Source organism: Colossoma macropomum, unplaced genomic scaffold (genome assembly GCF_904425465.1).
Source record: "Colossoma macropomum unplaced genomic scaffold, Colossoma_macropomum, whole genome shotgun sequence".
NCBI lineage: Eukaryota > Metazoa > Chordata > Actinopteri > Characiformes > Serrasalmidae > Colossoma > Colossoma macropomum.
Window position 1 is genome coordinate 2,901,178 of NW_023494808.1, and position 21,075 is coordinate 2,922,252.

The 21,075-nt window shown below is 37.8% G+C and overlaps 1 protein-coding gene across 3 annotated transcripts; it reads right to left on the reverse strand.

Moving 5' to 3' along the window:
- Positions 1-15,648: 15,648 nt before the first annotated feature.
- LOC118798364 (B-cell receptor CD22-like) lies at positions 15,649-20,825 on the reverse strand. Of its 3 annotated transcripts, XM_036557799.1 has the most exons (11): positions 20,805-20,825; positions 20,513-20,591; positions 20,160-20,222; positions 19,478-19,822; positions 18,943-19,191; positions 17,838-18,095; positions 17,479-17,742; positions 17,265-17,349; positions 17,093-17,138; positions 16,819-16,884; positions 15,649-15,746 (listed from the first exon to the last, which is right to left on the reverse strand). In XM_036557799.1, the coding sequence occupies exons 3-11, from the start codon at positions 20,209-20,211 to the stop codon at positions 15,726-15,728; spliced, it is 1,386 nt and encodes a 461-aa protein (XP_036413692.1). In that variant the 5' UTR covers positions 20,212-20,222; positions 20,513-20,591; positions 20,805-20,825; the 3' UTR covers positions 15,649-15,725. The 3 variants fall into 3 exon arrangements, with proteins under 3 accessions (XP_036413692.1, XP_036413693.1, XP_036413691.1); XM_036557800.1 differs by lacking the exon at positions 20,805-20,825 and having other exon boundaries at positions 17,093-17,135; positions 20,513-20,764; XM_036557798.1 differs by lacking the exon at positions 20,805-20,825 and having other exon boundaries at positions 20,513-20,764.
- Positions 20,826-21,075: the final 250 nt, after the last annotated feature.

The following is a 21,075-nucleotide window of genomic DNA, read 5'->3' on the forward strand; positions in this document are numbered from 1 at the left end:
AGCTGGGTAACACTCTATTTATATAGCACAGATAATTCCTGCAGTGATAATTTATTAAGTAGAGGGAGAAGAGGTAGAACTGGCTAAATTATGCTGGAACATGCTTTCAACAACAGACATCACAAGCAACTATAATATTATACATGAAAAATGAAAAATAAAACTAAAAATAATAAATAATAATATTCATAGTTTTACTAGTAAATAGCTTTGCAGGACTTTTAATTGAAGCTTATCTCTTGCTGCAGCTAAGAAGGTCACATGCTTCCTGTAGGAGGAAGGAGCATGTTAATGAGCCTGGATATTTTTATTGAGCAAGAGAGCCTGGAGTTAAGTGTTGGCCACATCTAAATTAAAACTTCAGTGCAGCTTGTGTCCTCACCATTTCGATGATATCTTCCGGGTGCATCCAATGCTACAGGATGCTCCTCAGCAAGTCAAAATGAATGGGTTCCTGTGGTGCTTCTGTGCAACCTTATTGTTTGTGAATGCTTTTTTTTTATGAAAGATGCCCATTAATATAGTATTTTGAAAACTACTGTTACATTTTTGAGTGCTTGTCAACTCAATTTCTAGGATTTTCTAAAAGTATCTTGTATGTGTTCTTGAAGTCAGTAAGAGCCAAACATTTCACTCAGCCAATAGCAGTTTATCCGTCCTCCAGTTTTTTGGTGAATTTTGAAAATGCACAAAAAATCTGAATGGAAAAAAAAATAAAGAAATAAAGAAATAAAGAAAAAGTACCAAAAAAAAAAAAAACAGACAAATATCGCAAAAAGAGTTTTATGCTAGATTGATGTGGAAAATTTAGCATATGGCTAAAGCCAACATGCAAAAAGGGATGATTGAAAAGGATTTTTCTTCTCCCTCAAACTGAGTGATGTAATGAAGAAGGATGAACATGAGTATGCTTTCAGAATCATAACAATTGTAGATAAAGAAAAATGGCTGGGTACACCGGGAGTTCAGCTCAGAGTTACAGGTGAGTTAAACCATCAGGTTTTCAATGATCACACACAGCCTTAGTTTGAGAGCAATGTTTCTTATTAATGAAGACTCTGCCTCCTGTTGCTTTACATCAGTCATTATATTAAAGTGATTTTCATTACATACAAAGTTGATTTTTTCTAATCAGACCTGATTCCGTCCTGCATTGTTTTCTCTGCTTTAAACCTTCTTTTTCATTTATATTTTAAAATTCTAAACTATTCAGAACTGCAGTATACAAGAAAAACCAACTGCAACAATTTAAAACATTTTAAACATTAAACTTTTACTTCTCAGTGTATGATGAGAGTATGAACTTTAAGCTTTTGTAGATGGATGAATGATTATCTACAGCTTTTCTTTTCAGATCTGAGGCCGTATTACAGAAACTTAGTCACTCTGAAATCTTATTTACTTATTTACCACAACAACTTCAGTTAGGATTGAATTTAGTATAGAAGCTATTAAAGAAAAGCAGTTCTTAAGGTCATAATCTTATCCATTAACTCCAAATAAGAAAACAGTATTACAGAAACATCCTAACTTGACCTAATCTCCTAAATACTTTACCAATTTTAACATCTGTATGAACTTTGGTTTTAACCATCAGTTTCTAACAGTTTATGCAGTGAAAAGCAGCATATTTCTTTATAACTGGCATACTGACACTAAATTTGTCCACAGTGAAAATTGTGCTTTGACATGTGAGGTGCTAACAACATTTTGAAAATCTTAGACACTGGAGACACAATGTCCACCATCCCCTCTTTTTTCCTCTGTGTTAATGATGATAAAATATTACAGTGACAGTGGTGAATAATGATAATAATAATGAGTGTCTGTTTATTAGGAGGAATATGTTGGTCAGCTTAAGTGTTTGGGAAATGAAAAGTGCAGAGCAGCAATAAACAGCACACTGACACAACATTCTTAACTTCAAGTTCATCGCACTTTAATTTGACCTGTTTCACATCAGCAATGGTAGCTGACTGTCTGGTTAACTTGATTATTTTGGTTGCATGTTCACGTTTCAGCTCTGCTTATATGGTCAGTTGCTGGCTAACGGACATGCCAGTTGGTTGCTGACTTCGATCAAGTAGATTAAGAGTTCCTATTTGAAAAAAAAGGTGCTGTAAAAAAAGATAAAATTACTGAATTAAGATCATATTTGCTTTCTGTGAAAAAACCCACCATTGACCTTGACCTGTCAAATCATAACCTCATAATCACCTGCAAACAGTCAGCAGTGAGGATGCAGGCAGTTATAGCTGTGCTGTAAGAGGATATCAACACCTCCACTTTACTGCTCACAACCTCAATGTTGGATGTGAGTGAAGCTTATATTTATCATTATATGCCACATGTTCAGAGATGTATAAGTCATGTTGCTGCATGTAATTCTGAGTCAAGTCTCCAATCTTTGGTAGAGAATTTTACAACTTCAAATATCAAGACCTGCATTACAAGAAGATATTCAGAAGAAATTAAGTGCTACACATAACTACAGTGCTTTAAACAAAGGGTTTAAAATAGCTTAAAATGGTTAATTAGGCTGCTAAAATTCAGCAAGTCTTAAATGATTGTAATTCATAACATACTAAAACTTTTGCTAGATTATCTGAATAAAGCTAAACTAACTCTTGCCATATTTGACTTTTTATTTTGGACACCACTTTTGTATGTAAAGCTTCACTCTGTCTATCTGACTGAATGTTTCTCTATAATGAAAGTCTTGTAAATTAGAAACTGCTGAACCTGATGCTGCTGTGAGCTGCAAACTAATAACTGCTGTTTACTTTTTCTGATTTCTGTCTCTAGACTGTAGTTGCAACCACTTAAGATCACTTATTAACAATTAAACCAATAAACAACACCAAAAAGTGTCAATTAGAAGAAAAAAAGTTTTTCACACAAATAAAGTTGGAGTGTTATGATGTCAACACAGATCAGACACTCACAGATAAAAGGACATGGTTGAAGTTTACTTGAGGTTTTGGTGAAGGTACAGAGGGCATAGTCAGAACAGGCTAGGGGCAGAACCAGAGATCAAGACAACAGAAAGAAATGGAACATCCAGAGAGTAGCCAAAAACCAGTCCAAGTTCAAAAACCAAAGTCTCAGATAACATCCAACAAACAAACCAAAAAGGACAGGTCAGAAATATAGAAAACAAATACAAGTCATACACAGAAGAACTTACACAAACAAAGAATGCTCAGTAGACAGCAAAAGATGTTGGCAATATTTTGCAAATTACTAAGCTAAAGCCCATTTAATGTTCATTGGTTGATGGTGATGGGAAGAGAGTCATGTGATCTCTCACAGATTCATGGGAGTTGGAGTCCTCTAGACCATTCCTGGACTCAAGTGATCTTGTGAGGAAAAAGGAACAGGTGGTGGAGGTGTCTGAGTCGATGTATGAGTCACTTAAGTGCACATCTGAGTCAAACCACGAGTCGGCTACGTGCATGTGTGATTTGAGTCACAAGTCAGTAATGTACTTGTCTGTGTGAAGTTTAATCACAAGTCAACTAAGTGCATGTGAGTTGAGTCACAACTCAGTTAAGCATGTGTCCAAGTCAAGTCACGAATCAGCTAAGTGCACATCTGACCTGCAGCAGTAATGCAAACCCACCTATGAAGGTCTGTGCCTGGTTTATGGGATCAACATCAGTAGGAAAAAGAAAAACCTACAGCATTCCCAACATCAGATCTGAGGACAGTGGAGAATACACATGCCAGAGTTGTAATGATCATGGAGAGAGAAGATCCACTGCTGTGTATTTAAATATTCTATGTATGTTGGTTTTAAATGTTCCATTAAGTGATTTCTTGATACTCCCTTTCCCCAAAGTTGTATTTTTGTTGTTTACTATAGATCCTCTGAAGAGTGTCTCAGTGTCCATCAGTCCCTCTGGTGAAATAGTGGAGGGCAGTTCAGTGACTCTGACTTGCAGAAGTGATGGAAACCCACCTGTGAAGATCTACACCTGGTTTAAAGAAGCTAGAGCTTTACCTGTAGGATCTGGATACAGTTACAGTCCTCTACAGAGTGGATCTTACTACTGCGAGGCTCAGAATCAACATGGAGTTCAGAAGTCAGATCAGGTGCTAGTCGATTTAAACGGTAAGGCACATAACTTCATATATTTGTGAATATGTTCCATTTCCTACATCTTGTGATTATACAGTAATTATTCAAGTCATTAATCCATTATGTTTTACAAACTATGGCAGTTCCATAGTCATATTTCGGGTTATATATGTGTTTGTTAGAGTATTGATGTTTTCAGCAGGACACTCATGTTTTCAACAGGAGTCGGACTTTGTGGAGTTGCAGTTTTTCTCACTGTATTTTTCTGGAGAAGGTGAGAATCATTAATTAAATACAGTTACTATTATTATATCACTAGTTGCATGTTGTTTTTTAAAGAGTGTCATTATATTAAATTATTAATAAAAATGCACATCTTGTAATCCTCTTACAGTGTCTCTTTTTTATTTTTTGTGAGCAGGAGGAAGAGGCAGACCAGGAATATGAATGAACCAGATTATGTGGTGAGTTCTTATAGTATTCTAGATATCAATCAGTCAGTGGTGAGTCTCTTAACCCACCTGTTGCATTGGTTAAAAATTGATCCATTTTCCAATCTGTTCTCTAACTCTCTGTCCTGAAGAACACAAGTCATAGAGCCAAGCCTCCTGATGACAACTCTTGCAGTGTTGATGACTATGAGAATGTAACAGTGAGTTGCAAGCAATAAAACTTATTACACTGTTGTACACCACACTCCAGCTACATTTGAGAGAAGGGAAAAACTTGAAACCAAGTACTGATGCAGATTTTAGGACCTTAACATTAAATAAATGGTTTATCTACTTGCTGTTCTTTTATTGGCCACTGGAAAATATACATTACCCAACACTACTTGTACATTAGTCTAACTACTAAGACTTTGCTTGCTATAATTATGTAAGATGGATTGCTGTACTGTAAGACATGAGTAATGACTAATCCTCAACCTCAAGTGCCAACTACAGTTTCATGCTTATAACTAAATTGAAACAATTATGACCAAAAAATTGCATTAGCAAAAATTTATTTACACTGCCTGAAGGAAAATATCTCTGATCTAGTGTTGCTGCACATAAAGACTACTAAAAGAAATGTCACAACGTAAAAAGCTCAGTATTCACTACACTGGAAACATACTAATCAGAAAAAATATAAACAACCTATGAACTTATCAGCTACCAGCTTGAGAGAACTAGCTACATATTTAATGTGTTACACATTTTAAAGTAATAACAGAAACTCACAGCAGATTAAAAACACATTACTACTGACTAAACCTTCTAACAGGTTAGTAATGTCCTCATAAACATTAGAGGAAAAGTGATACAGCTCATTGATCTCCACCTCATTGATTAGTTTCTCCTCATCAGTTTTTGATCAGTTTTTCTATGTTTTGTGAAAAGACAGCAGTTTTTAAGGTGGAACATCAGCATAACACAAGCTGTTGCCCTTGGCCGAAAAAAATATTTGTATCTGACCTGTTCTATAAATGTCTGTTCTGCAGAACACAGACCTCAGAGCCCCGCCTCCTGATGACGACTCATCCAGTGCTCAAGACTACGAGAATGTAACAGTGAGTCCCAAACACTTGGCTGTAATCAAAAACACTGGGATATTATGCAGGACAAGGAAAAGGTGCTTCAACCCTCCACTTCCAAGTATTCTGCTCACAAATGTTCAATCACTGGAGAACAAAATAGACAAGCTAAACGCAAGGATCAGGTTTCAGCCCGACATTGAAAGCTGCTGCGTTTTAACGCTCACAGAAACGTGGCTATCCGCGGCAATATCAAACAATGGCATCACACTGGCCGGCTTCACCATCTACCACCAGGACAGAACTCTGGACTCTGGTAAGGGCAGAGGTGGAGGGGTATGTGCTATGGTGAACTCTCAATGGCGAACAGATGTAGCGGTTCTTGCCAGTCACTGCTCTCCAGATACTGAACTCATAACAGTCAAATTTCTAACCTTTTTTGCCCAGGGACTTTAGCTCAGTCATCCTCACTACAGTCTACATCCCACCTCAGGCAGATAGGTCACATGCATTGGAAATTTTGAATGAGACCATTAATGGACTTGAGAACGTTCACCCTGAGGCTGCTTTTATTGTGTTTGGGGATTTTAACAGGGCAAACTTGAAGACGGCTCTGCCCAAATACTACCAACACATTAAATTTCCCACCCGAGGAGAACAGACTCTTGACCACTGCTACCCTGCAATCAAGGACAGCTACAAACCCCTCCCCCGCCCTTCCTTCGGCAAACTGATCACACATCCATTCTTCTCCTGCCCGCATACAAACAAAGACGTAAACAGGGAAAACCAGTTCTCAGATCAGTCTATCAATGGAGTGAGGAGGCCATCTTCACACTTCAGGACTGCTTTGAATCCACAGACTGGAAGATGTTCCGTGACGCGGCTGGCACAGACATCAATGAATACACTGACTCCATCACAAGCTACATCAATAAATGCACTGAAGAAATTGTACCAAATATCAATATCAGAACATTTCCCAACCAGAAACCCTGGATCAATGCTGAGGTTTGAGCCAAACTAAGAGCTTGGGCTGCTGCCTACAACTCTGGTGACCTGGCTAGCTACAAGAAGGCCAGATATGACCTTCAGAGGACCATCAGGCTGGCCAAAAGGAGCTACAGGACAGGGTGGAATCTTGGCTCTGATCTCAGATGTACGTGGAGTTGCCTGCACACTCTCACTGACTACAAAGAAGGTGTGATCTGGATTGGGGCTCTTCCTCTTCACTTGCAGATGAACTTAATGCTCATTATGCTTGTTTTGAGGCAATCAACACCTCACCTGCTGAGAAACTCCCCTGTCTGAGGTGGTGAGATCCTTCAGGGCACTTAACCCATGCAAGGCACCTGGTCACTACGGCATCCACAGTCGTGTACTTAAAGCATGTGCCACCCAGCTGGCTGAGGTTTTCACTGACATCTTTAACCTCTCCTTAAGACTGTCAGTGATTCCCGTGTGGTTTAAGTAAACCACAGTTGTTTCAGTCCTCAAGAAACCGGCTACCACCTGCCTGAAAGACAACCGCCCTGTTGCACTGACATCAACAGTTATAAAGTGCTTCAAGCAGCTGGTCAAAACTCACATCTGCTCAACACTTCCAGCCACCATGGACCCTCACCAGTTTGCATACCGCTCCAACAGATCCACAGGCAATGCCATTGCACTAACAATACACACTGCTCTCACACACCTGGATGGAAAGAACACATATGTAAGAATGCTGTTCATAGATTACAGCTCAGCATTCAACACAATAATCCCTGCCAAACTCATTCCTAAGCTCACAGACTTGGGTTTGAACTACTATCTCTGCAACATTATACGGACTTCCTGACGAGCAGACCCCAAGTGCTGAAAGTTGGGAACAGCTTTTCTTCCACACTGACTCTGAGCACAGGGGCTCAACAGGGATGTGTGCTCAGCCCCCTCTTGTACTCCCTGTATACACATGACTGTGTAGCCAGACACACATCTAATATCATCTTCAAGTTTGCTGATGACGCTACCATCCTAGGCCTCATCACGGACGGAGATGAAACAGCCTACAGAGACGAGGTCAGCACTCTGTCAGAGTGGAGCCATGACAGCAAACTCTGTCTCAACATCAGCAAAACAAAGGAGATGATTGTGGACTACAGGAAGCTGCAAAGGGGTGGTCACTCTCCCCTATTCATCAATGGAGCCAAAGCAGAGAGGGTCAGCAGTGTGAAGTTCCTCGGTGTACACCTCACTGATGACCTCACCTGGTCCCTCCACACCAACACTATTGTAAGATCTGCTCGTCAGTGTCTCTTCTTCCTGTGTAGGCTCAGGAAGTTTGGTCTGCCTCCTCAGATCCTCACCAACTTCTACAGATGCACCATAGAGAGCATCCTCACAGGCTGCATCACTGTCTGGTACAGCAGCTGCACTGCCTCTGAACGTAAGGCCCTTAAAGGAGTTGTGAGGATGGCTGAAGCCATCACAGGCAACAAACTACCAGCCTTACAGGACATTTACCAGTCCCACAGCCTCAGGAAGATCAAAACGATCCGATCAGACAGTGTCACACAGCACACAGCCTGTTCACCATCCTGCCATAAGGCAGGAGATTTCGCAGCATACAGGCTAGAACAACCCAGTTAATGAACAGTTTTTACCCACAGGCTGTCAGGCTTCTGAATAAGCATTGAAGCTGTGGGTCCTTCACCAACTACCATCTCACTCAGTCACTTTATCAGTATTATTATTATATCATATCACTACTATGGACACTAACACTAAGTCACATTAAATAACAATAACACTGAGTCACTTAAGTCACTTCAGCAATAATGCTGAGTCACTTAAATCACTAACACTAAGTCATTTTAAAAGGTATATATTTTTCATGGATTTTCCCTTGTTTAATATAAATATATTTGTACATAGCAGAGAGGTCTTTTCCCCCCAGTTTCAATATTTTCTTTGTATTTTTATTTTTACTTTGTTTACTTTCTGTAGAGTGATTACCTGAGCCTCACCACAAGCATTCAATGCATGAATGTCCTGACATGTTGTGCACATCTACAACATCCAAATGATGAATGCAGAGAACAGAGACAGAACTGAGATGATAAACTAGGTGTGGTTAACACGTTTAACTATAACCTATTGCACTCTGTTAAAATACTCAGGTTCATTTACATGCTTCTTCCTGTCAAAGACTGCAAGTGACCTTCTTAGGTGCAGCAAGAAATGAACTTTATCTTCAACTTCTGCAAAATCTGAATAATCGATCAGTGTCTAATATTAAATTTATTTTACATTATATACGTAGTGAACTAGGACTGTAACCAGTGGCATTTCTTAATTACAACTTCATAATTACTGTATGAAGCAGTAATGATCACTGGTGTGTTTATCAGTGCTGATCTCAGTACAGTGTTACCCAGCTGATAGAATAAACATCATCAGATCATCTGAAGAACAGAGTGAGATCTGGATCTGCTTCCACAACAGCAGCTGTGATGTGTCATGTCATGAGTGCTCATCCCTCCTCCTCTTTCTTTGAATGGAGTGTACTGCAGGTTTGAACCCCATAATATTTCTGTTATTTACAACCTGAATGATTTCTCTTGAGTGTTTTGTAGTAAATAATTAACCAAGTCTTTAATTCTGTTTGTATCTTCTGATACAAAGGAATGTATGTTAAAAATAATTATTTGTCATTTTACACATTTACAGCCAATTAAAACTCATATTATACGTTTTTACCTCTTAAAGCAGATCTCAGTTCAGAGTGTACTCAAATTCTTGTGTTAGAATATGAATGCACAGTAATTTAACACATTGAGGCCTGGAAATGATGTCATTTCCTTTAAGGCCATTAAATCAACCCCAGCAACAGATTCTTATCTTGCTTCTTAAAATGACACAAGCAGACACACATTCATAGGTGTAATTGAGTTCATGAAACACAAAAACTGACAAATACTCCTTCTCTCAAATGAAACGCTGTGCTGAAAGACTATTAATGAATGAAAACTACACTGAGTGGAAGCATAAAAATCATGTTGTTCGAATCTACTTTGTAAAAAATGTGAAGTGTGTGTATCCAAAGTTGTATTTATATTTGTATGTCCCTCTGTTTAGTTTGATTAATTAAGATTCTGTAATGAAAATGCACATTTTCAAAGTGGCTCAGAATTTGTCAAAAGGACTCCATATGTCATGATTATTGATCAGGGACCTTCAACAAAGATGGTCAAGTTTTTTCAGATTGACCTTCTGACCTTTGTATAATAAGATGTAGTCTTTGAATGAACAAGTAAAAGTACCAGACAAGGAGTCCAATTTATGACATAACGTGTTACAAAGTTATTTAGGGCAGTAGACTAAATAACATAGTACCATTTTTAATCTGTTAACTTTATAATAACACTGCAATAGATTTTTTTTTATTATTATTATTTTAAGTGTTTCTGAGTCCTAAAGTGCCCCCTAAAGGCCAATCTTGTCCAACTTTTGCAAACCTCACCAGAGTCTGAGTATATACTATAGTATATAAATAATTTTGAGATTATTTGACCAATGACTGATGGGTTCAAGGAATTTAAGCCAGCAGTGTCCTGGCCGCAATGATTAATTGACAGAGCGTGACTGTGATGAGGAAAAGTCAACAGTGTTTGAAAATTATTTACCTAGAAAGGCCACAGTGTAATTCTAGACCACTGGGAAAAGTTAGGTTCAAAACCCAGAGTCTAGTTTGAAAACTGTAGTTCTCAAACTTTTAATGATTGCAAAAATAAATAAATATACAAACAAAACAAAACAAAACAAAAACAAACAAAAAAAACTATGCAATTTTAAAGACATTTGTAAATGTACCTTTTTTGGCACACTGTACTACATCATAGGAAAACCTAAGAAAACAGTTATGTGACCATAAAAAAAACATACATACTTGATTTCATGAGTAGCGCCCCCCAGTGGCCTAATATTTTGAAAGTACACTGGTTGTTAGAAAGTGCCTACATAGACACAGCATTCAAGTTTCATGATGATTGGTCAATGTTAAGCCTCTCAAATCCCTGCTGAAATTTGATTGGCTGATGGCAGCCATAAAGTTCAATGTATCATATTGTCCTTAGATATTGATGTAAAGTCTTTTGAATAGACACTACCTGCAAAATTTCAGCTTGATCAGTTGTATGAATGTGCTTAACATTATGGTCGGCATTCTGCATGGAGTGGGCAGACTGAAGGTGTTTGTGAATCATCTCTAAAAAATCAGTTAAATCTGTTTTCTCTAAAAAAAATACTGAAAGATGAAAATTGAATTGATCATATTTTACTGACTGAAAACAGAAGCTCTGCAGGTCACCTGTTAGAACAGAACCCTGGACAGCACACTTACCTTTTCATAGATACATTCCACAAACCTAAGACCTATTCTGCCATCTAGGGGGAATAGAAGTGTAATCACACACACTCTAAATTCCGTGACAGATGGACAGACTGTGATTCCGGCATTTTCAATGGCAGCTGTCCAACTCCAGGGACACTGTGACTATTCTGTGATTACAGCTTTTGACCAATCAGTGGTTTGGACCATTGATAAGTCCACCCATATGTTCCAACTCAGCACACATATGCTCCCAGCAAGAACAGAAACTAAATTCTGCGAGGGTACTCAGGTAAAGTATGGTTCAGTTGGCAGTGAAAATGACCATAAACCACATCATAGCAAACTGCAGTGCACAGTGGTACAATGCCATAACTATAGGACCTTATCACCACATAATCATGTTTGTCCATATTTCTGCTCTTGGCTTTGAAAAAAATATGTTTGAAAAACATTTGATAAAATGTGTTAATTTTTTTTTTTTATTTTTACTTAATGAAAATGTGTGATGAAAAATAATGAAAATAATAATAAAAAAAAACGGTTCGTAAAATGAATAAGTAAGTGAATAATACACGAGTCTAAAAATAAAAACGTCTTTAAATAAAAACTGAATGAACAGAAAAGCTTAATGGATAAATTATTAACACAATATAGAAAAAAATGGACATTTTAAACAATAATTTATAACTGGGTGCCTCACTATTTAAACAACTGGCACTGGATCTGATCTCTGAGCTTCATGTTGATTATAAGCCTCATAGTGGTAGGATCCCCTCAGTGGATCACTGTGACTGTGTCCATATCCTACAGAAGAGCTTCCATCCAGATTTAAACATAGACATCAATCAAGGGTTGGTTTTACTCATTTAAATTTGAGAGAAGCACAAATTCATTATAGTCAACATAAATAATATGGTGTAATTCCAGTCAGCCACCAATAGGGAACAATCAGCCTTCTGAGACTTAATAATCTCTGTGAAACAAAGTTATATATAATAATTTTAGTTCTTTTTTATTCATCATGTTTATTGCATTTAAATTCTTCAAATATTGTAGCAACACTCATTTCATTGTTAAGTTTTGATTGGTAACAAAGGGGTTGAAACAGCTAATAAAAAAATATCCAATCAGGATCTTTTTTTCCATGTGGTTTCTAGGTTGATACATCTGAGTCAGCTGTCCCACTGGTTAGGACTTCAGGAGCTGAACGGTAGGCCTAATGTGACATATTTAGGAACTGATAGTAGAATCAACCAATCAGGTTTGAGTTACAATGAGTGGCACCAATTTTGTAAGAAGAGAAATGTCAGTCTAGGCTTTTGAAAGTCATAGAAACACCATTTACTGTGAATATGAATGGGAGACTGACCGACACATTTCAGGCAGATGTTAAGAACGGAAAACAGTGGCAGCTCAATGCTGGGGCTCCTTACTGAAAACTGCTACAAAGTAAGATTATCTTAAGATATCTATTACAAGTTTCTAATAAAACATGGAGCATGATTTACAAGCTTCAAACGTCTATGTTTAATCTAGAACAACCAAAATTGTTAATGTGAATTGCTTTTAGCTTAATGCTGACATATTACTAGAATCCCTTAGGGTGCCAGTAGAAATGAGTGTCTCTTTTTCTCATTTTTGATCATTTGTACACTTTTTACATTTAATTTCAGAACACATAATGAAAAATAATATAAACACCTAACACATAATGCAGGGGTGTTCAGTCTTATCCACAAAAGGCCAGGGGTGGCTGCAGGTTTTCATTCCAACAGAGCAGGAGATCACCTGATCAGTGGTTTGAAGACTGAGACCAGATTAAACAAGTGGAATCAGGTGAGCTCCAGCTTGTTTGGAGTGAAAACCTGCAGCCACACCGGCCCTGTATGAATGAGATTGGACACCCCTGAGAAAGTATGTTTATCATCTATGGAACAACATGGTTCTCTCAAATGGTACAATAAAACAGTAAGAAATCTTTGTTGTGGCTACCAGTGAAGTTCTTTGGCCTTGTATTAATACTTTATCACTGAGAGATTCTAAGAATTTTGTACTAAGATTATGTAAGACTTAATATATTAAATAAGCAAACTAACATCATTCTACCAATCACATGAGCAGAAAGTATAGAAGCCCCGAGAGGTAAGATGAAAAGAGTGAGAGTATGTTACTGAGTCTGTCCCACATTATTCATTTTTTTTCTGCCTGTATAATGCACCAAAAAGAGCTGAAAAAAATATTTCTAGTATTATAAAATTACAATTTCAGCCATCAAAAACCTCAGATTTTTTCTCCCATGTATATGTAATATGTTGGCTAACACTTGACATGTTGCACGAGTTTTGATCAGCAGGGGGCGACACATTTATATACATGTATTTCTTTCTTACCCTTCAGTGGAACCAAGTGAAAATTAGTTTTTTATTTAGTATTTTTTTTCTTTGACTCTTTATTGACCAGGTGAAGAAAATCTCTGGAGAGCTAAATGCTAAGAATTAGCATGCTATAAAGAACATGTGAAAGAATGTGTAGAAATTGTGAGAACAAATACATTTTTTAACCTCTTCAAACAGGCAAAATAAACAAGTATGTCTGTATGTGTGAGTAAGTAATTAGTTTATGGTTAACATGTACTGGCCCAACACGACAGGGGAGCTATACGAAGGTTTGAACCATTACACTGTGCTGCAAACAATACAGTAACTCCAACTGGTCAAACAGGCTTGGTTCAGAGTGTTAATATCAACATTTACAAGAAAGAACAGCCGAACATTTATCTCACCTGTAGCTGTATGACGGCTAACTTTTCTTCTGCGGTTGCCTCTGCAGTCGCAGTCTTTTGAGTTAAACTGCTCTCTAATTCTTAGCATTTAGCTACAGGAAACAAAAAAAAACAAAAACAAAAAAAACTGCTGCCTCCTGCTGGTCAAAACTGGTGTAACATGCTAAGCGGTGTGTTTCACAGGCAGACAAAAAAAACAATGAGGATCTCAGAAGTAATTGCAGTTTCAATGTTATTATTATCATTTTACCCTTCAGGGCTTCTGTAAGAAAGGCATATAACTACATTATGAAAATTGTTCTCAACTGACTAATCAGTCTTGCTGTTCTCACTCACATCCACATGACAAATCACCCCAAACAGCATGAAAAGACCAACAAAAACCTGTGTGAATATGCCTTTCTTAGCAGGCTTTCTTTCTCAGAATGTTTTATCAGTGAAACTAGGATGTCTCTTCATTTTCTATGTCTGATACTAAAGTTCTTGATGATGTTTTGCATGGAGAGCTCTGTCCATTATGCCATACAGGGCTACCCAGTTTCCCCTCTTCTACCTGATACTGCATGATGTCATGAGTGTTCATCCTTCCCCTCACTAACGCAGCTGTACAGGGTTTCTATTACTGAATATGTAAATTATTTCTAACGTGATTTTGGTTTATTCATGAAACACATTCTACTAAAGTTTTGGGAGAAAGTAAATGTATACATTCTAAAAGCAGATCTCAGATTAGGGTGTGAATCTCTTGTGAAATATGACGTCAGGATCATTTCACATGGTGACCAGCTGTAAATGATGTCATTCCCTATGTTTATAGAAAACCAACCCCAGAAACAGAAGTGAAGCCTGTTCCATAAAAACAGAGCCCTGAAACATGAAGATATTTTTTTTTTTTTGCATGTGTTATTAATGTTTAACTACATGGTTATATACACTTAATATAAATTGCGCCTTATTTTAAGTGAATGTTGTGTTTTAGATCTTTTTCCATCCATTTGATTGTATCTACCGCTGTTACAAGGGCAATGGCTACTGGTTATCCTGATAATACAGTTAATCAGTGAAATAGAACATTTCTAGTGCAGTCAGTGACTCTATTTGTCTGGTACAACTAACATCTATTCCAGCACACCTGATTCAACTCATTAACTAATTAACAAGCTCCTCGCTGGCTGTGTCAGGTGTTACAGTGGGGAAAACCCAAAATGTCCAGAGCATGTGGTCTCCAGGACTGGGATTGGGACCCCTGGGTCCAATACCATAATAGCATCTTTATTCCTAAAATATTTACTCCTCTCAGGAGAAACATCTTCAGGGTTAAATTACACACCCAGTCACCTTCACTTACTACTATTAGATAATTCAATGACCTGGATGACTAAAAAAAAACTGCTCAGACAATAAATCTGTAAACTTGGAAACTATTGTGTGTAGAAAAGACTGAATTCTCAAGACTACAAGTTATAGTTTTTATTATAGAAACATACAGAAATGTAGGCACAAAGCTTTGGCCTTAAATAGCTTCACAAGACATTATGTTGTAAAATCTTCTAAACAATAACAATATAAAAGTTCCAAGTCCTTTGAATTGTGTACATTCTATGGACTATAAAAAATGAAGGTACCAGAATGGTTTCTTTAGACTGATTCAATGAAAGAAAAGCTTTTGTATTGGTTCTTCTTTGGCATTGTTCCAAAGAGACCCTCCTTTTAGCACATTAATATTTAAGAGTGGAAATAAAAGGCATTCAACAGCTCGACATAAAAGGAATATTAAAGATTTGGGTTTAAAAATGCAAACATTCACATAAAAATGAAAAAAACAAAAACATATATAAAAGATCAGGAAAATCCATGTATGTTACAGTTTGATGTTTTGAATAAAACCTCTCACTCTTTCTCTCAGCTATGGTTGTCCATTGGATTGTTAGTGCAGTTTTGGGTGTGGTAAATACTGTTGGCGATAGTCTCAGTGCTGCTTCTTAAAAGCTTATGTAAAAAAGTAGATGTGTTAGAGAAAATCACACACTTTAAGTTAACTTTGTTAAGAACTTTAAACTGATTTGAAAAAGCCACCTAATCAATATATACATTGTTTAGCTGAACTAGTTGAAAATACTGCGCATGCTGTTTAAATACTCTGTGTATGAATGATATTATGTGAGAATGAGTGAGTGAGTGAGCGATTGAGTGTGTATGTGTGTATGCATGTGAGAGAAAACAGCAAGAAATAAAGACAGAGAGTGTATGTGTGTAACTGTAAGGGAGAGAGAATATGTTGTATTTGTATGAGTGAATGTTTGCATGTGAGTTTGTATATAGTGTGTATGTGGGGTTAAATAGTGTGTAAATACTGTGTTTTAGCTTGTACTTTTGTGTCCAAGTGTGTAATGGTGGGTATTAATGTATTTTTACCAGTAGTGTGTAATTACACGGTAGCAACATTGTAATTACTATATAATCACTTAGTAAAACCTTTGTGACAACAATATAATTACTGTGCATCCAAGATTGAGTCTGTATGTAAAATGTTTGGGGAACAGTGTGTGAGATGTAGCCATCAGGATGTCTATAAGTGCAAAGACATATCAGAAAATAGCTTCTTTACTAAAAGAGCTGTCCAACTGTGATTGTTGGACACTGATTTAATGCATAATTGGTTACATTTTATCCCCACATTTAACATGAACTGTCTGAATAACAGTTATAATTGAATTCCACCGGCCTGGTGTTGGGCAGCTCGGTTGTATCTGCTCATTTCTGCTAGGTCTGCTTAGCTAAGTAGCCGTTGTTATCAATCAGTGACACAAAACAAATGGCCACTTCTCATGTCCAGCACTCTGGCAGTTTCTCTCAATGTTTTTTACTAAATGAGTCATAAAAATCCATGAGTTCCCTGCATCCATTTTAAAGGTGAAATGGCAGAGTCTTCTCGCACACTGTTAGGAAATGGTGTGAGACTGTTTTGTTATTGTATTGTATCTGTTATTTAGTTTCTCAAAACTCTAAAACTGTGAATGGACTGTAAGTGAGTGTAATACAACTTAATGTCTTGAACTCACAACAACATTCGCGTATACACTGGATTTGTCTTCAAGAGGTGGACTGTGGTCTTTTTCGCCTTCGTTCTGCAGGACAGAGAGTTAGAGAACATGAGCAGATACACTGATAAACATCAAAAAACTTTACTGTGGTCAGTCACATCTGTCCACTGCAGGTCCACCACTGGTCAGAATCAGGACCTCAGATAGTGTTCTCAGTCTACACCTGTGAACTACCACATTACACACACTTTCATATTAAATCAGAATTAAAGGATTGATATCTAGAGCTCACCGCATAGATTGGTTGATCCATATTTTCATCCTGCTTCTTTCTCCTGCTGTCAGAAAACAGTCAATAATAAACCAATCAATAATCATCAGCGGTTATGATACAAATATGAACATTTAGCCTTGTGAAATAAACTGTTTATGAAAAAATAATGATCTTTCAATGTTATACTTACCTTCTCCACAAAACTACAGTGAGAAAGACTAAAAAAATAAAACAAAGTCCGACTCCAACAGCTACATACAGAATCACAGGGTAGCCTGTATAGAGATACACAAACAGGCAACATTCATAAATGAATAAACATTAGTACAAATATGAACAACATAATAATATGATCTACAAAAGAGATCATACTTTGAACTACAAGCTATAATCTTGTCTCTCACCTTTTAAAGAGACCGGCACTCCAGCTGTCCTCTGAGCTCCATGTTCATTCTGAGCTACACAGCAGTACAGTCCAGTGTGGTCAGCAGTGATGCTGATGATGCTGTAATTCTGTCCAGATCCTACAGGTGAGGTTCCACCTTCTTTAAACCAGGTGTAGTTTTTCGCAGGTGGGTTTGCATCACTGCTGCAGGTCAGAGTCACTGAACTGCCCTCCACTATTTCACCAGAGGGACTGATGGACACTGAGACATTCTTTGGAGGATCTACGCCAGACAAGATAAAAATGATAATGATCTTTGAGATTTCTGGGCTTCCTCAAATCATCTAACGCAGCTTAAAACAATCACAAGAAGCTTACAAAGAACATTTAACTGCACAGCAGCGGATCTTCTCTCTCCATGATCATTCCGACTCTGGCATGTGTATTCTCCACTGTCCTCAGATCTGATGTTGGGAATACTGTAGGTTTTTCCTTCTCCTACTGATGTTGATCCCTTAATCCAGGTGTAGTTCTTCACAGGTGGGTTTGCATCACTGCTGCAGGTCAGAGTCACTGAGCTGCCCTCCATTATTTCACCAGAGGGCCTGATGGACACTGAGACATTCTTTGGAGGATCTATAAGAGACAAGGATGAAAGCAAATTAACTGTTATCCAACCCTGTAAGGGATCAGCCTGTGGCACTGCCTGCCAGTAGAGGGTGACAGCAGTGAGGCACCACTGGTCCAGGGAACTCCAATTCTCAGAAGCCCATGGGCTGATTAGCACAAACCAGGCAGACCTGTGTGATGTTGCCCTTGAGCCCATGGCAAACAGCAGTTTGGCACGGCACCTTGTAGAAGGGTGACCATAAAAATCAGAGAGCAAAAGAACAGAAAGAGCAAAAGGCTCTAAAATGAACAGAGAAAAGAATCAAAAGCTATAAAACAAAAGAGACAAACATAAGCTGCTAAAGTAAAGCAAAGAGACAAACCATTCTCCCCTACAAGAAAGAAAATGAAAAAGAGGGCTGAGAAGAATGTCTGCCCCAAAAGTGTCAGAAGATTGAAAAGAACGAGGACATTAGGGGGTCAGTCCCAATTTGAGGTGATACTATGCCTAAATGCACAACCATTCCACTCCAGCCTACTCACAATTATCCACTATAAGCAGTCAAAAAATCGTATCGTTTGATTCAATTAAAACCTGGTATATATGGGTTTTTACCTAAGTGCTTCACACCCTTAGTGTGCCCGAAACAAATGGAGCTCTACAAATATTCATCAAGTTACAAAGAACATTTAATTTCACCAGAGGGACTGATGGACACTGAGGTGCTCTTCGGAAAATCTAAAGACTCACATAACCTTATTCACATTAATATAACATGATGTTACCAAGACATTTATTATTCTCTTTTCCTGCTAAAACCACTGGTTAGTATTTGTAGTATGTAGTGTAGTGAACAATATGAACTAAACTCACATCTGACTCTGAGATTCTGAGCAGTAGAGTGGAGGTGTTGATATCCTCTTACAGCACAGCTATAACTGCCTGCATCCTCACTGCTGACTGTCTGCAGGTGGAGCTGGTTGTTGTTGATGGTCTTTGTGGTTAAAGGATGTCCGTTTTTGTACCAGATGAATGTTGGGTCAGTCAGACTGCAGGTGGTTTTACATGTCAGATCTGCTGTTTCTCCCTCTGTCACTTCTCCAGGAGTTTCCACATGGAGCTCTAAGACAATGACGGAATTATTACATTTGGAAAAAAGCTAAACTTAGATTTTGTATAGAAAAACTGTTTGTGTTATGTTTTCTGTCACAGTGCTGGGGAACTTGACAACTGCATGGCTTAGTGTTCCAAGGTCTGACATATATGTATATAACCCAAATGTTTAGTTATATCCATGAATGACTTTAGAAGTCCCTCATTAATCAAAATGTGTTACCAAGTGAAATCACTATTTCCAAAGTGAGAGGACGGATTCTATCATATTTTTGTTAAATTTGAATTATCTTACCTGTAACAGTTAGCGTAACTCCAGGTCTTCCTAAATATTTTTGCTTTTCTTGATCTGTCTTGATTCTGACGCAATACTGGTGTTCATCCTTCTTCATTACATTATTCAGATTGAGGGAGAAGTGTTTCCATTCATCAGTTAAATACTCAACTCTGCCTGAATAATCTGCGTTTTTGGACATATCAGGCCAACTCGGATTCTGATCTGGGTCCATAACCCAGAAAACTTCTGTCACTGTTTGACCACCCGGGTGAGTAAAAGTGCCATTCATAAACACTGTGGATCCTTTTAAAGCACATATTTTCTGTTGGTTGTACTTCACACTCCACTCTGTTCCAAAAGCTCCTGAAACATATGATGCATGAAAGAGCTGATTACAGAGTCTGGAGCCCATAAGACAGTCAGAGTTACTGTAGCTTACAGCTTCACTTCTCTCCTCTCTAACTCCAGCAGCTCCTCTACAACACTGAGCTGATTCTGAGAGAAACCACAAAGCGAGAAGAGCTCTAAAGGTGTTGCAGCAGAGTCAAAGAAGGGACAAGAGAGCAGCACAAACTACCAACTGAACACAGTGAAAATGCTGTAGCTCTAGACATTGACAACTTACATCACTAACTAACTTATTTCATATGTATTTCTACATCACAACAATCCAATGTTTCAGTAAGATGTGTTGACTCACCTACAATCATGAGCAGAAGCAACAGAGGAAGAGACACTCTGAGCGATGCCATTGCATTAAAACCTGCAATAATAACACATAACAAATAAACTCTTTGCAGACAAAATTTGAAAACCGATTCATCCAGCCAGCTGTTTAAACACATTATATTGTAATCTAACAGCAAAAAACTTTGGTCTGAGTAAAGTTATGACTTGTCTTAAAGTTCTAAGAACTGAGTAACCACAATTTATATCGTCTAAATCTATTTTGATCTTAATATACTCTTCCATAGTTCACTTATACTTTAATTCACCAAATGTTACGTTTTCTGTTACTATTTATCCTACTTAGATCTGAAGAATCAGTCTTACCGCTCTGTAATGTGGCTCATTACCAACACCCAACTGACAAGGAATGAGAGCCGTGTCGACATGCAAACCGTTCAATTGCCTATGGTTTACACAAACAAAGCTGTAAGCTTTTGCACTTATAGAGACATTCAGACTTATTAATATACAAACTTCCTCTGACTGGGTACATGTGACCTCTGCTGCCGCAAGACATCAGCATAATCTGCTGCAAAAACAGTTTTATCTCTCAGTAAAACTATGAAGTCCTTTCATTTCCCATTTCTAATACTAAAGTTCAATTTAGAACACTGACCTCTCTTCAGGACTTTAAACAGTTCCACCTCCTGTTATCAGTGCTGACCTCAGTACAGTGTTACCCAGTTGATAGAATAAACATTGTCCAATCATCTGAATAACACAGTGAGATCTGGCCCTGCTTTCTGAAAATTTCTCAGCAACTGCCATGATGTGTGATGTCATAGGTGTTTCCCCTCCTCCACTTCTTTTCAGTAATGATGACTTTTGACTGCAGCTCAGTGCATAGTGTTCCTGTTACTGACAAAATGAACCTTCTGATTCTTGGT

Excerpts from the sequence above, each read along its gene's own strand:
- LOC118798364 (XM_036557799.1), bottom strand. The coding sequence starts at position 20,211 with ATGGCATCGCTCAGAGTGTCTCTTCCTCTGTTGCTTCTGCTCATGATT. Across the intron at positions 19,192-19,477 it reads AGTTACGCTAACTGTTACAG|AGCTCCATGTGGAAACTCCT; the intron begins GTAAGATAATTC and ends TCATTGTCTTAG. Across the intron at positions 17,350-17,478 it reads AGTGCCGGTCTCTTTAAAAG|GCTACCCTGTGATTCTGTAT; the intron begins GTGAGAGACAAG and ends ATCTCTATACAG.